This window comes from Vanacampus margaritifer, chromosome 4 (assembly GCF_051991255.1).
Source record: "Vanacampus margaritifer isolate UIUO_Vmar chromosome 4, RoL_Vmar_1.0, whole genome shotgun sequence".
NCBI classification, from domain to species: Eukaryota; Metazoa; Chordata; class Actinopteri; order Syngnathiformes; family Syngnathidae; genus Vanacampus; species Vanacampus margaritifer.
Genome location: NC_135435.1, coordinates 31,696,970 through 31,710,581, shown reverse-complemented (window position 1 = coordinate 31,710,581; position 13,612 = coordinate 31,696,970). Strand labels below are relative to the sequence as shown.

At 41.1% G+C, this 13,612-nt stretch overlaps 1 protein-coding gene across 3 annotated transcripts in view; it reads left to right on the top strand.

Annotated features, from left to right (window-relative positions):
• LOC144050810 (neural-cadherin) overlaps positions 1-13,612 on the top strand; it is a 219,107-nt gene that overhangs the window by 73,023 nt on the left and 132,472 nt on the right. For all 3 annotated transcript variants that reach the window (XM_077564419.1, XM_077564418.1, XM_077564421.1), the window contains exons 4-6: positions 247-451; positions 1,764-1,875; positions 6,713-6,962. In XM_077564419.1, coding sequence (XP_077420545.1) covers positions 247-451; positions 1,764-1,875; positions 6,713-6,962 — 567 coding nt within the window. The remainder of the gene's footprint in view (positions 1-246; positions 452-1,763; positions 1,876-6,712; positions 6,963-13,612) is intronic.

The following is a 13,612-nucleotide window of genomic DNA, read 5'->3' as shown; positions in this document are numbered from 1 at the left end:
AATTGTCCATTTTGAGCATTTTCAGATATTTTTCAAAGATACGCAAGTCCTAGAAATTTTATTGGATTTTAGCAAATTCAAAAATTGCAGCAAAGTCCAGATTGTGATTGCGTGAGGGCGGAATGTGCTGACGCTCCACTTTTTTGTTTTCCACGGCTTTCCCCATCATCTCATCTCATGCCTGATTTTTTGTTCCCACAGTCCTTTGAGTTTTTGACGTGTGCCTACTGGTTGTGGTGTGTCCAGTTTCCTGGTGACGACGGCCGTCTCCTTCCAGAAGAAGCCCATCAGCTACAGCCTGCTCATCAACCCCAGCAGCCTCTTCTCCATCTCCCCCGAGGACGGACAAATCATTCTGACCCGGCCCATCGACTACGAGAGCGATCAGCACCGATACCTGCTGCTGGTGCGAGCCGGCGAGGGCCAGGACAGTATGAGCAGCGCCGCAGAGGTTAGTTACATACTATACTCGTTCAATTAGGGGAGATAGACCGATATGTTTTTTTTTAAGGGCCAATACCGATGCCGATTATTCGTAGTCAAGGAGGCTGATAACCGATATTTGAAGCCAATGTTCATTTTCAGTAAAAAGGGGGGAAGGAGCTCCCAAGGTTATTAGTACAGCTTAGGAAAGGAAACTAAAAAAATAGGTTAGTTGGTCAGTAGTTAGAAAAGTCTTCTTTTATTTATATATATATTGGTTAGTACAATTGATTTGTTAGTTGGTTACTTTGGTGGGTGGTTGTTGGGCATGTTAGTTGTAGAAGTTGTTTTTGTTCTTGTTGTTTAGTGAGCCAGTGAGTGTGTGAGTATGCTTGTTAGTTAAATGGTTGGCTAGTTGGTTATTTTTTCATTTTGTGAGCTAGTACTGCATACTGACAGACAATGCATAGTTAGATCTTGCTTACATGTCGACTATTTATTGATACATGCACAGTTTTTATTGCTGACTATTCTAGCTGCTGTTCATATTGATTTGTGGTCGGTGCGCAGTGGCCGTGTGTGACTTTATGTGAGGTAGACGTGTGAGAGCCGTCCAGTGTAGCAGCAGCAGCAGCAGAAGCAGCAGCAGCAGCAGCATCCTCGCGTTTCAGCTCATCCCGCCTATCGTTTCAATCTGGCAACTCCGTGCTAACGCAGGCACGCGATGTGCATGCCCGGTGTGCGTGAACGCACGCACACAATCACACAACAACCAGCAAACGGTGACATCTACACAGACACACAAATCACCTCAGGGACTTGACATAGCGGGATTTTATTTATTGTCCGTCCTTCCAGCTGATATTTGCAAAAGGATTTACTGATATTACAGAATTTCATCGTACCAAGCAGGAATTAATGTCAGCGCTATTTACACACAACAGTGTGTGTGTGTGTGTGTGTGTGTGTGTCTTTATTCCCCTGCGAATCCTGTAGGCTGGTGCATCTGCAGGAAGAAAATGCAGTTGACTTCACGAGGTCCATCATGAAGTGGACTGTGTTAAACGCATGCATACGCACACGCACACACAACAGTGACAACAGTGACACAAATGCGCAAAAGCAGGTGACACTAGTGCTAATACACACAATAGACACACACACTACAGGTGACACACACACACAGGGAAAATATGAGAAAGAATAAGAAATAACACGAGTTAATCATTCGGAGTTGCCTCAACTCTTTTTGTGGCTTGAATGAATGGCGTAGTTATTTCCTGAATATTCCCTCGGCTTTGGCGTGTTTTCAAACCTTCTTCTCATTTCCTCATCCTCAGGTGCGAGTCATCATCGTGGACGAGAACGACTGCGTTCCCGAATTCCTGCAATCCATCTACAGCAAGGACGGCGTTCCCGAAACCGTCATGACGGCCACGTCACTCCTCCAAGGTGGGAACCGCTACAAAGTCCAACTTTGGCAGTTTCCAAATTGAAGCGCATAACATGAAATGACACCTTCAAACAAAAATGGACAAAATATTTTCTAACTCTGCAGGGGGTGCTACTGAAAATGTTTGTTTGTTTTTTGGGGCGGGTGGTGGTGGGGTCTCATCCGAGATCCCTAAAATACCAAAGTTTTTGTCAAGATGCGTGTGTTTGCCTGTTCAGAATTTTGCAGTGCAAAGATGAAAACTCAGATTGTTTGCAGTTTAGCTACTGCCATCTGTTGTGAATTTGTTATCCATGAGTTAAATTCCCTACAAGTAGAAAAATGGCGACCTTTCATCACTCGTCAGCAAAATGTGGTGAATTTTCAAATAGGTTGCCATGCAGATTTTATCCATATCTGACCATATACAGCTGTGTTATTCGAATATTGCTGTTTATTTTCTTGCTTAGCCACAAACAACATAAGACAAAAAAAAAATCCTCCCAGTTTAGCTTCACCCATTTGACTAATTTACAAAGTTCCAATTTGTTAGCAAATGGTCAAATCCCCTTGGAATAGTTCATTTTTGAAGGCTAAAATCACCCTAAAATGGCCACTAAAACCAAAATGGCTGACTTTTTGTAAGTTCCCCATCATGGCTTCCTGAGACTTTTCCCCACGTCCCGTCCCGATAAACACGTCTAGCAAATTTCAGGTCATTAAGTGAAAGTGGCTTGGAGTGAGCGAAACTTATCCAACTCTGCAGGGGGCGCTACTGAGTAAGTTTGTGCTGATTTTGATGGACAGCAGATCAAAGCCCAAGACCGGGCCAACTGTCAGCCCTGATAGCGGCCTCGGAGCCTCGTCGTCACGGCAACAGTCGGCGAGCAGCTTGCACGCCGGCTGGCTGGCAAAGAGGAAATTTACAAGATGGAAAACAAGATCGGAATCATTTTTCCCTGATAAAACATTGCCTGCTCTCTATTGGTTAAAAAAAAAGAAAAAAAAAAGAAGATTGTTCACTTTTTGTGCACAGTACTTGCAGGGTTATTTTGTTCGTCTTTGCGAAAACCAACCATTATTACTAAAAGCTTATTGGGTCACTTAAAACAGTTGTAAAATATAGTTTATTTTATTAGTTACCAATTCATGTTTTGTTTTGTTTTTTGAAATATGCAGTGTTCCTCACTTTTCACGGGTGATACGTTCCACGCTCGCCCGTGTTAGGGTGAAGGTGAGGTTGTAAAAGAAAAAAACAACTGTTTTCTTGTTTGTTTTTGGGGGCGAGTTCCACATCTATGTCATGATAGAATGTGAGTGGTTGAGGTTGAGGGACCCAAATGCAGGGAAACGGGAATCGCGTGCAATGCGTGCAACTTTAATTAGCCATAGGGAAAAAGGTGAGCAGATAAGACTTGATGGGATGTGACTGGACGGGTCGCCATGACTGGACAGGACTTGAGTAGACTGGTCGCCATGACTGGAACAGAGTGTGACATGACAGGACCTGATTTGCCTTGACTTGACTTTCTGTGGAGTGACTTGGCTTGGCTGCGGCTATGGCTTCTTGGCAGTGACGAGGTCGACTTGGTTGTGACGAGGTCGACTTGACTGTGACGAGGTCGACTTGGCAGTGACACATAACACAGGCAATGCACCGACTGGACAAACACAACGGACTAAATACACCAACACTAGCGAAGGGAAGACACCCACAGGTGGGTGTGGTTAGACATAACGAGACAAGGGGAAAGACAAGGAACGCAAAACAAAAACACTGAACACCCTGGCCCCGTCTGCACGAAAGCCAGTTTTAATGTATCCTCACAAGTTTCTTACCGTTGAGGCCGTTCGTCCACACGATGGCGCGGTTTCGGAGCTTGAAACCCATCACTTTTGAAAGCGGGCTCCAGAGTGGGAAGATTTCAAAACGCGCCCCGTACGCGTCGGTCTGGACAAATCATATGCAGGATTACTCCTCCAGTGATGACGTCATGGTCGCAGCTCGATCACGACGCATTGTCGTCGTTTGATGACGTATGCGCCAATTCTCGCGTGACTGTCAACAACAATGGCGGATGACCCGGTGATACTGATATTTTTGCTAGTGGTATGATATATGGACAGATTTGATATTTATTTCCTACCAAGTAATTACAGGGCCTGCATTGCCAATTGGATACTCATCTGATACTGGTACCGATACAAATACTGAAACCGATATCCATACTGATATCACTGCTGATACATTTACAGATACTAATATTTTGATATAGAATATTGATAGTTACACCAATACTGTAAAGGATAACAATAATGTTAATGTTATCAATATCAATACTAGTGATAATAATACCATTGTCATGACTGATAAGGATATTGATTCCGATACCGATACCGATATAGGTAGTTACAGATACTAATACTGATTAAGATGCAATGCTGTTGCTGATAGTGATAAAGACTTTATGCTAGTAGTGTGCGAAATAGGCAAACTTTCAATTTCCTTAAAATCGATGTTGGGCCACTATTGCCGATATGAATTTAAATACCAATACTGAAACTTAGGTATATGAATGATGCTTTTCAGCACTTGTTTATTCTCACCCAAGATGCCGGGATTTAATAAAAGAAAATGAAAAATGTAAATGTGTGATGTCGCAGCAGGACGTCGGCCGGCGAACCTTAGGAGGCCGGAGATTTTCCCCGTTTTCTGTGTGTGTGTGTGTGTGTGTGTGTGTGTGTGTGTGTGTGTGTGTGTGTGTGTGTGTGTGTGTGTGTGTGTTGTCACAGGAAGGAGGTGGTTCAAATGGAGTACAAATAAATATAACCCTCCATCATGTCACGTCTTGGCAAAGAAAAAGCGACTTCCTGTGCAAATATGTGGTTTCCATGGCGATTGGAGCCTCCTGTAGCGTCCCCCTTCAGTGCAACATCTTTTGCGACAAACAACAAACACACGTACACACAGAAACACACACGATGCTGACTAATGAGCGCAGCAGGAGCTTGTTGATGAATGAACAATTGACTTTTTTTTGCGCCGATTAGCATCGAGGGTCGCGCTCGGTAAGAAAAAAGCTCATCAACAAACTTAATCAAGTCAAATCCAATAATCAATAAAGAGCAAATTGAAGGTTTTAAATGACCTTTACGGCATCCATTTTGCTGCTTTTCCGGCTTTTGTCAAGTTGCGAGACGTCCCGAAAAGCACAACGAAACGAGCTTGACTTTTATATCAGACAAGGTCTTCATTGTCAATCTAAAGATGCCTCAAACAGCTAAATAAAAAGCAAAACAACACATCGGCATCAATGTCTTGTTTTGGTTCCATTTCCTGTTCAATTTCATGTCACTTGAATTTGCTTATTAAATGAAGTAGTTCAAGTTGATACATAATTATAGGACTTTAAATATGTACCGATTTTAATAATTCACTTTTTGTCCACTGATGTGAACTAGTGATGGATTGATGAATCTGACCAGACAATTTTATTTTTTCACTATAACATTTGAAATATTTGAAATATAATTGAATAAACATGTTGGTCCAATTTACACAAGTGTGACGAATGGATACATCTAATCTGACAAACACACGTTTAATTTATTTCATATATTTTAATGTCATTACATTTTTCAATGTTTAACAACAACATTTGAAATATATGATCCTTTTTAATCATGCATTTCTTGCTAGATTCCAAAGTTCCATAAATGAACATAAATGAACGATGAATCTGACCACACACATTGACTTGAAATGTGAATTGAATTCAATTCAATTGAATTCAAATTGATTCATTTATCTTTGCACATTTTTCAATGTTTAATTGTAACATGTTTAATATTTAAGAAGCGTTGAAAACTTTTTGGTGAGAATCTCACTGCACTGATTTAATTTAAAGTAGTAAAATTAAAATGCCTTCAAGACATTTTAATTATTGAGTGTTTATACATTCATATTTTGATCAAAATTTAGGTGCGCAGGGGAAGAAGTGATGAATGGATGAATTTCATTTAATAACAATCAACGACACGTGCTTTTTGGGACACCCAAGGACACATGCTTTCATTGCATTTTAGATGATTTTATTGCATTTCTATTCATATAAATCTTCAGGTTGTGTTTTTCTATTTAAATGAGGCTGCTTGGGGAAAGAAAAAAAGCAAAAGCAAAATGATTACTCCGAAGCGCATAAAAGGTGTCACTTGATTTGCGTCCCCGGCGGAATCTTGCGTTGCAGCAACGCAATTACGGAATCAAACAAATCAAAAAAGAGAATGTCACTTCATAAAGCCGCCTTTAATAAAAATCTGTGATCATTTACTAGGACGCTCCATTAGAAGCATTTTTTTATTTGGGTTTTCCAGAAGCCTCCACGGCAATAAAGCAGTGGAAGTCGCGTCGTGTTTATTCATGTTTGGCTGCGGCCAAATGCAAAGTAAGATAAATTGGAGAATGGAGAGTTTGACGGCGACGAGGAGAAAAGTTCTCGTTAGCGGAAAATATGCTTGTTCATGTCCCTGGTGGCGTGCGGCCTTTCCGCAAGGCAATCACTTTGCCACTCGGCCCGCATGGATTCCCAATGTGGCCGATGCCAACGCGCTCGCTCACTCGCTCAATTAGCGCTTATGCTAACACCTTTTTGTTTGCTATACACCAATAAGGAACCTCCTCGCTACCGTCAAATATGAAGCTAATCTTGGTTGTCTTCACAGTTAGCTTAGCATGTGTTAGTGGCAAACAAATAAGGCAGGCAATCATTTTATGTTAAAATCCATGAAAATGATTTAAACACAGCCAATAAAAGCAACATTTCAAACGAAACGTGATTTAGCATCTTTTTTGCGCAGTTTCTGCCAGCGATTGCGACTCTGAGAAGAACGCGGAGCTGACGTACTACACGCTGAGTCCCGACTTCACCGTGTCGCCGCACGGCACCATCTTCCCGGCCGGGCCGCTGGACTACGAGAGGCCCAACCACCTGTACGAGTTTGTGGTGATGGCGGTGGACAAGGGGGAGGTGGCGCGCACCGGCACGGCCACCGTGAGGGTGCGCATGGCCAACGTCAACGATGAGCCGCCCGAGTTCTCGCAGCACGTGTGAGTAAAATTGCATTGCTCGTGTTTGTCCTGCATTCTGGTCGGCGCTTCAGCTGGATCTGAACGCTAACATTTCACAACACTGTTTTTTGCTCTTTGATTCGATTTTTTAAAATGGAACTTCCATATGAATGATGCGATTGCATGCCTGCAATCTAAGCAGTGCGTTATCGGTCACAATTCTCAGTAAGTGAGTAAGAAAGGAAATTCTTGCGACTTCCCGGATCTTGGTTCAATTTCAACATTTCAGACTACTTTTTTTTCTTTCTGTCCTGTGATCTATTCAGCACATTGGCAGTCAGAATCTGTCAATTGCTAGGGTGCTTTGATTGGGGCAAGGGAATTCTTGCTTCTTTCTCATTTCAAAGAAAACATTTGATCCATTTTTTTGTTTATCATGTCTGCCTGGAGTCTATACGACACTTTGGGAATTTATTTATTTTTTTAGTTCTGATTGTGTCACCAGATCACAACTACTAAAGGCCATCATTTTGAGATTGTGTTTTATTTAGTGCTGTCAAAGTTAAAGCGTTAACTAATTAATTAATTCATCACGAAAAATGATCACATTAATCATGTATCAACGCAGATTAATCACACTATTCATTTTGACCACAGATGATCCTTTAGCTGACAGCGGATGGCTTCATTAAAGGTAGAACAGGTTGTGTTTGAGCAATAAACATAATTACATGCATTAAAGCTACTGAACGTAGAATATTTCGAATCGCTACTGCCCCCTGCTGATGAAAAATGAAACTGCACGTACTGCTCTTCACATACACAGCACGCACATTACGTCACATTCGCAGACAGGGCGCGGGAAATTCGAATCCAGTCTGAAAACTATTGGCCAGAGGCTTGCAGGAGTACCCATTGTGAACAGCTAAGGTGTTAATCTACTAATTAGAAGGCATTTCAGTCAAAAATGGCCAAATAAAAAGCTTATTGTAAAATTATTTTGGGGGAAAAAAAGTTCCATATTGCAACTTGAAAGTAAAGCATTTAAGAATTGTTTGCATATCACATTCAGAATATTTTTTCATGTCAAAATATTGGGGTCATTAACTGAGTAGAAAAAGAGGATGAGTAGAAAAAGAGGATGAGAGAGTGCAGTGGATCAAAAAATGTTAAAGACGTCCTCATAACATTAAATGTTGAAAGAATTAACAAATAACAGGTGCTCTTTAAATTTGGCCGACAAACAATGTTGATAAAAAGCCTTTTTAATTAAGCGATTAATTGTGATCAATCAAACTTCTAAGATGTGATTAATCTGATAAAAAATTTTTTATCATTTGACAGCTCTAGTTAAATTTAATTTAGTCAGCAAAACTGACAGGATCTGCTTCGTCTGTCCTGGATTCGATTCATAACTTTAGGAGTCTTTATTTACGTCACATTGGTTTTGGTAGATATTTTGTCAATCCCTAATTACTTTCTTATTATGAAAACATTTGACACTTACTGTTATGTTTCGAATTTTGCTGATTTTTGGTTTTACCGTAGTTTTTTTTGTTTTCATTTATTTTAAATCAGTTATGTCTATCGTGGATTCTATTCAGCGCTTCAGTGAGAATCGTCAATTCATAGCCTTGGTTAAGTTGATCCTACATTGGAAATTCTTGTTGCTTCAGAACTTTGTGAAAGGCTTACCTTTGGCTCTTTGTCTTCTTCTGTCCTTGATTCTATTTAGCACTTTAGCAGTCAAAATAAGACAGTTCTTTAGTTCTTACCAGATCTCAGCTAAGAGCAAACCTTTTAAGATTGATTTGATCTGCTATGTTTGTCCATTCAGCACTTTGGCAATTGTAAGTTTCATAAATGCGTGCCTGCATTGCTTTGCTTTTCCCGATTGGCCCAAAAGACAATCCTTGAAAGTGGAGTCACGACTTGGGTTAAGCAATCATGCAATCTTGCTCAGTCAAACATTTGCTGGCACATGAGCAACGCTAACTGATGACGAGCGAGCGGCATCGTGTGACCGACGGCGAGCGTGAGAGGCGCCGGCTCCTCTGTCAGGTCAGCGCCTCGCAGCTGCATCCCGGTTGGGATCTGTGTGCAGCTGCCATTACCCACAATGCCCCTCTCCTAACCTCACAACCGCCTCCGGAGCCGCTGCGGCGCCGTCATGTTTTTAATTGGCTGATTTTCTGGCAGACAGCCAGCCAGAAGGAAGTGAGCTGGGGTCAATCATCCTTGCCCACCAGCAACCTCAGGAGGCCTCGGCGTGTCTGCGTGTGTGCGTCGTCATTCTCAGAGAAGATTCCGCAAAAGCGGAGTGATGGACTGGAGCCATCGATGTAGTTGTAAAGTGCATTCATGCGTCATGCATCTGATTCGTATGCGTGCTTGCATTGTTTCTGTAGCGTGTGCACGTGCCTGTCCGGGTCTGTGTGTGTGTGTGTGTGTGTGTGTGTGTGTGTCTAGATTTTTTGTAGTTCTATTGATTTTAATGTCAGCAGAATAATGAGTCCCCTTTCTCCCTGTGTAGAATTCAACCTGCCCCTGCAGCTGCTGGAATTAAATAGATAACGGCACTGGACAATTCAATATAATGCACACGCACACACATTCCGTATACGACAACAATAGCATTAACACCTGCTGGTATTTAGCTTCACAGAGGACAGGCACAGAGAAGAGGGATGACAAAAAGCAATAAAAAAAAAAAAAAAAAGAAGGAAAGACGGCATTATCAATAGCACCTGCTAGCATAAAGTTTGAGTGGGAAAAGACAGAGAGAAGCGCGATAACCGAAAGCAACAAAAGACAACACTAGCAATGACACTTGCTGCTACTTGCTTGGCGAGGGGACTCGTATAGCGTGAGAGAAGCGTCAAAAAAGAAAAGAAGAAAGAAACCTGCATGTCGTTTGTGAGTGAACCAAGGTTGTTAAACTAACACATTTTCCAAAAGTACAATTTCAAAGGATTTCCATTAACGAAAAAAAGGCTTTTTTTTTAACCTTTGTCTTAGTCTTTGTCAATTAATATCATGTATGAGCTTTCAGGATTTATTTAAAAAGTACAGAAGAAGGACAGTTAAACAGTTGTAGGAGAATGGAAGAAAACCTGACTTGAAATTTGCTGCCGCTCTTGTCAACATTATGGTCCAAACGCTAATGTTTGGGGAGACTGCACTGACAGGTCATTTTCACAAAGTTTTATGCACATTTCAAACTTGGTTGTGTTTGACTTTGAATTCTTTTTGAAATAACGACATTTTTGATCACTGCTAAATGAAGGAAAATATGAACAAGATGATCTATGCTTCTGCTAAATTTGATGGAGAATTACATCAAATTCAGCGGAGGCATAATCACTTCTGCGCATAATCTTTTAATCAATTTTTCTTTTTAAATTTAGTAATACTTGAAATGTTGTGCAAATCTCATGCGACATCATGGTCCAAACGCCAACGTTTTGTGTGGCTGCAGTGACAGGTAATCTTCACAAAATACTCTGCCGAATTAAGAATTGTACAACTTTGTAGCATTTCACTTTGTATATCGTTGATTTTGTTGTCAGGTCATTTCTTTTTTTGTGCCAAATGAAGCAAAATGTGGACAAAATTATCCAGGCCAAGTCTAAAATTGGTGCAAATCTCACACAAATTCATGGTCTGAACTCTGAATTTTTGTGGATTTTATAATACTAAAAATAATAAAAACTAAACTAAAGCCAATCATTTTATAGATATATAAGTCCAGCAACAGCAAAAACACCCGCTAGTATTTAATTTGAAAATAGTCAAATAAAGAAAAGCGAGACCAAGTTGCCAACATCCTGCCGGCACTTTCTCGCTTTGTAGAGTTGACAGACAGCGAGAAAAGAGAGACCGAAAAGCAATAACAAAAGCAATAAAATACCTTCTGCATGACGAGTGTTACCAGCAAGGCGTCGTTATGGACCTTTGTTAAGGTTATGCCGTTGTTGTTTTTTTCCAGCCTTGCGTCAGTGACAGCAAAGAGTTGAAATTCGTCAGCATGCGTCTGTCTTTGCCTCCCGCCGAATGACAGGTCGCCGGCGGTGCCTCTATGAGCCGTCACTCCAATCGGCCGACCACCGCTGCATCGGCCGACAATTTACTGCTGTTGCCACGGCAACCGCTCCCCCTCCACAACAACATTCTTTTCTGTATATTTGGTATGAAAAGAAAATGAGACAAAATGAAGAAACCAGAGAAAAGATTGCGGTAATTCAGTCCACAAGGTCGAGCTTTGACTTTTTGTTGAGTTCCTAAATGTCACCTCAGGGATGTGATTTTTCCGCTAATTCGCGGAATTCCGCTTTTTTTATCCCCCCCCCCAAAAATTTTTTTTTTATTTATTTTTTTAGTAGTTGATTGTGTATGCACATGACTCCGACAGATAACATCTTCTGCTATAACAAAGACATTTGTGGTATGCTCTAATATGAGTTACTTTTCATTTGGTCATGATACAATTATTTGTTCATGAAATTTGAACTCTTCAACGTTATTTATGTGTTAACTTAGTAATCACATTAGTTAGATATGATGATATTCTCAGTGATAGTTTTTAAAAGCAAAGGCAGTCCAATGTTTTTGAATGTGACTGATTTTGAGTTGACTTAAACTGCCATTTTATATGCCTGGACCTAGCTGGGTGCCAGCGGTCCCCAGACCCCCGGCTAAATTTTCAGATAATTTCACTTTGGTCAAATCACATCCCTGTCACCCGTAGAGACTCCACCGAACACTTTGTCTTATACGAGTGTCGAAATGGATATTTCCTGAGAAATTCCAAGCCGTTGTCAAATGGTTTTGGAATGACTGAAATTGACTTCAAACAATAAGCGCCTCACTGCGAGCAATGTCAAGTCAAAGAAAAATGTTTTATGCTCTCGTCCTGCATTTAACATGTCTCATATTAGAAATTTCAAGCTGTCCTCAATTTTGATTTCAAATTATATCCGCCACAAAATGAACAAATGTGCCTAAGATTAAAAGTAAATTAGATAAGCATCAGCTCTCCAGTGACAACTAACTGTTGAGTCTTTGTCAGCTGCGGAATAGATTTTACAATTCTGCTACTGGTCTAAAAATCACTGAAGCGTTTGGATCCTGAACACAATAAGGAAATGCTTATTGAATATAAACCCAATAGGGCTCCGAGGTCTGCAGACTGGGAACAATTCATGGAATCCGAGTTTCAAAGCAAGCATAGTGAAGCAGCATTTAGCTGTTATGCTGCACACGCCACTCAAAGTGAAGTCAACCCTAATTGTAAATACTGTTAAATGCCAGTTAACAATTATGCCCCCCCCCCCCCCCTCCCTCCATACCTTTGTGAATGTCTTCAGCTGTTCGGTTTGGAAATATTTTCAGGTGTTGTGCTTTTGCTTGTGAGAAGGACATTGAGTTGTCTTGTGTATAAAATGTGCTCGAAGTTACCTTGACTTTGTCAAACCTTTAGGAATTATTTACATATATATTTATATATATTTCAAAGGATATTTGCTGCAATCTGAGCAATGTGTTTATGTTGTAAGGTGGAATCAAAAGTTGTCAGCTCTCAACTACTAAGAGATGTGTGCAAAACTTCCAATTTTTATGGATCAAATGTCAAGCAAGACCCCATTATTATCCGTGTACCTTAATCATATCAATGGCAAAATTAATACTTTTCAGCTCCCAACCACTAAGAAATGTGCTTTGATAATCTTCCAACCTTTTAGGGATAATCGTGATACACAAAAGTACAAACCCAATTTACTTCCAAGATGAGCACTATGTCTTAAGATCACCAAAAGAGACATCAATAATTGTCAACTCTCTTTCACTGAGGGGGAAATTTCAAGACATTCTCAAACAAACCCCAAATCCTGTTGATCGCAAATGTGTTTTCTTTATTTCATATCAGGGGTAGAAATTAAAGATCTATTTAACAAAGGCTGTCGCTGATTTTAGGAAAGGTGGCCAGCATCCTGTGACGAGATGTTTAAGGCAATACAAGAATATTTGTCAAAATAAGACTTATGCTACGTTCAGACCGAACCGAAAATATCGCAACAACACGCTTGTTTGGCGCCGCACCGCAATGGAAGAAGAGGCGGGATTTCCGCTTCGGTTGATGCTAACTTTATTCTAGCATTGCTAGCTTGCTTCACACTTCGACAGTTAAACAAGCAGTCTTACCAGGTAAGCCAACTTCCAGGCTTATCTTCCTCCAAGCAATCTCCTTTTTGGCCCTGCCCCTGTACACGCAGCTTACCGTGTCGTAGCACTCCGGGTGCCTGCAAACCGCGCCGAACAAGCTAACCTCCATTGCTCTGCTACACGTTCTGCACACAATATGGGCGTACTGCATTGCAACCGCTTCCCGTGTTTTGTCTGCTGCGTATTTGGTGACGGGGACTATCTCGACACTGATTGCGCCAAAAGTTCATTTCAGCCAACGCCGTCAAAGTGGGCGAAGTAGCAAAATGCTCGCCGGAAACGTGCCAAAGGCGCCGTCCGGCATGCAATCGCGCCCGCCCGCCCGCCTAATGTTCATTGACTACTAACGTCTCCTTTGCTGTTGGGCCGAATGTAGCATTAGGCTGTTATTTTAAGAGGAAATGAGAAATTTCATGTGACAAATTCCTGCAACTGGGATTATTTCCGAAAACGACAGACTACCCACT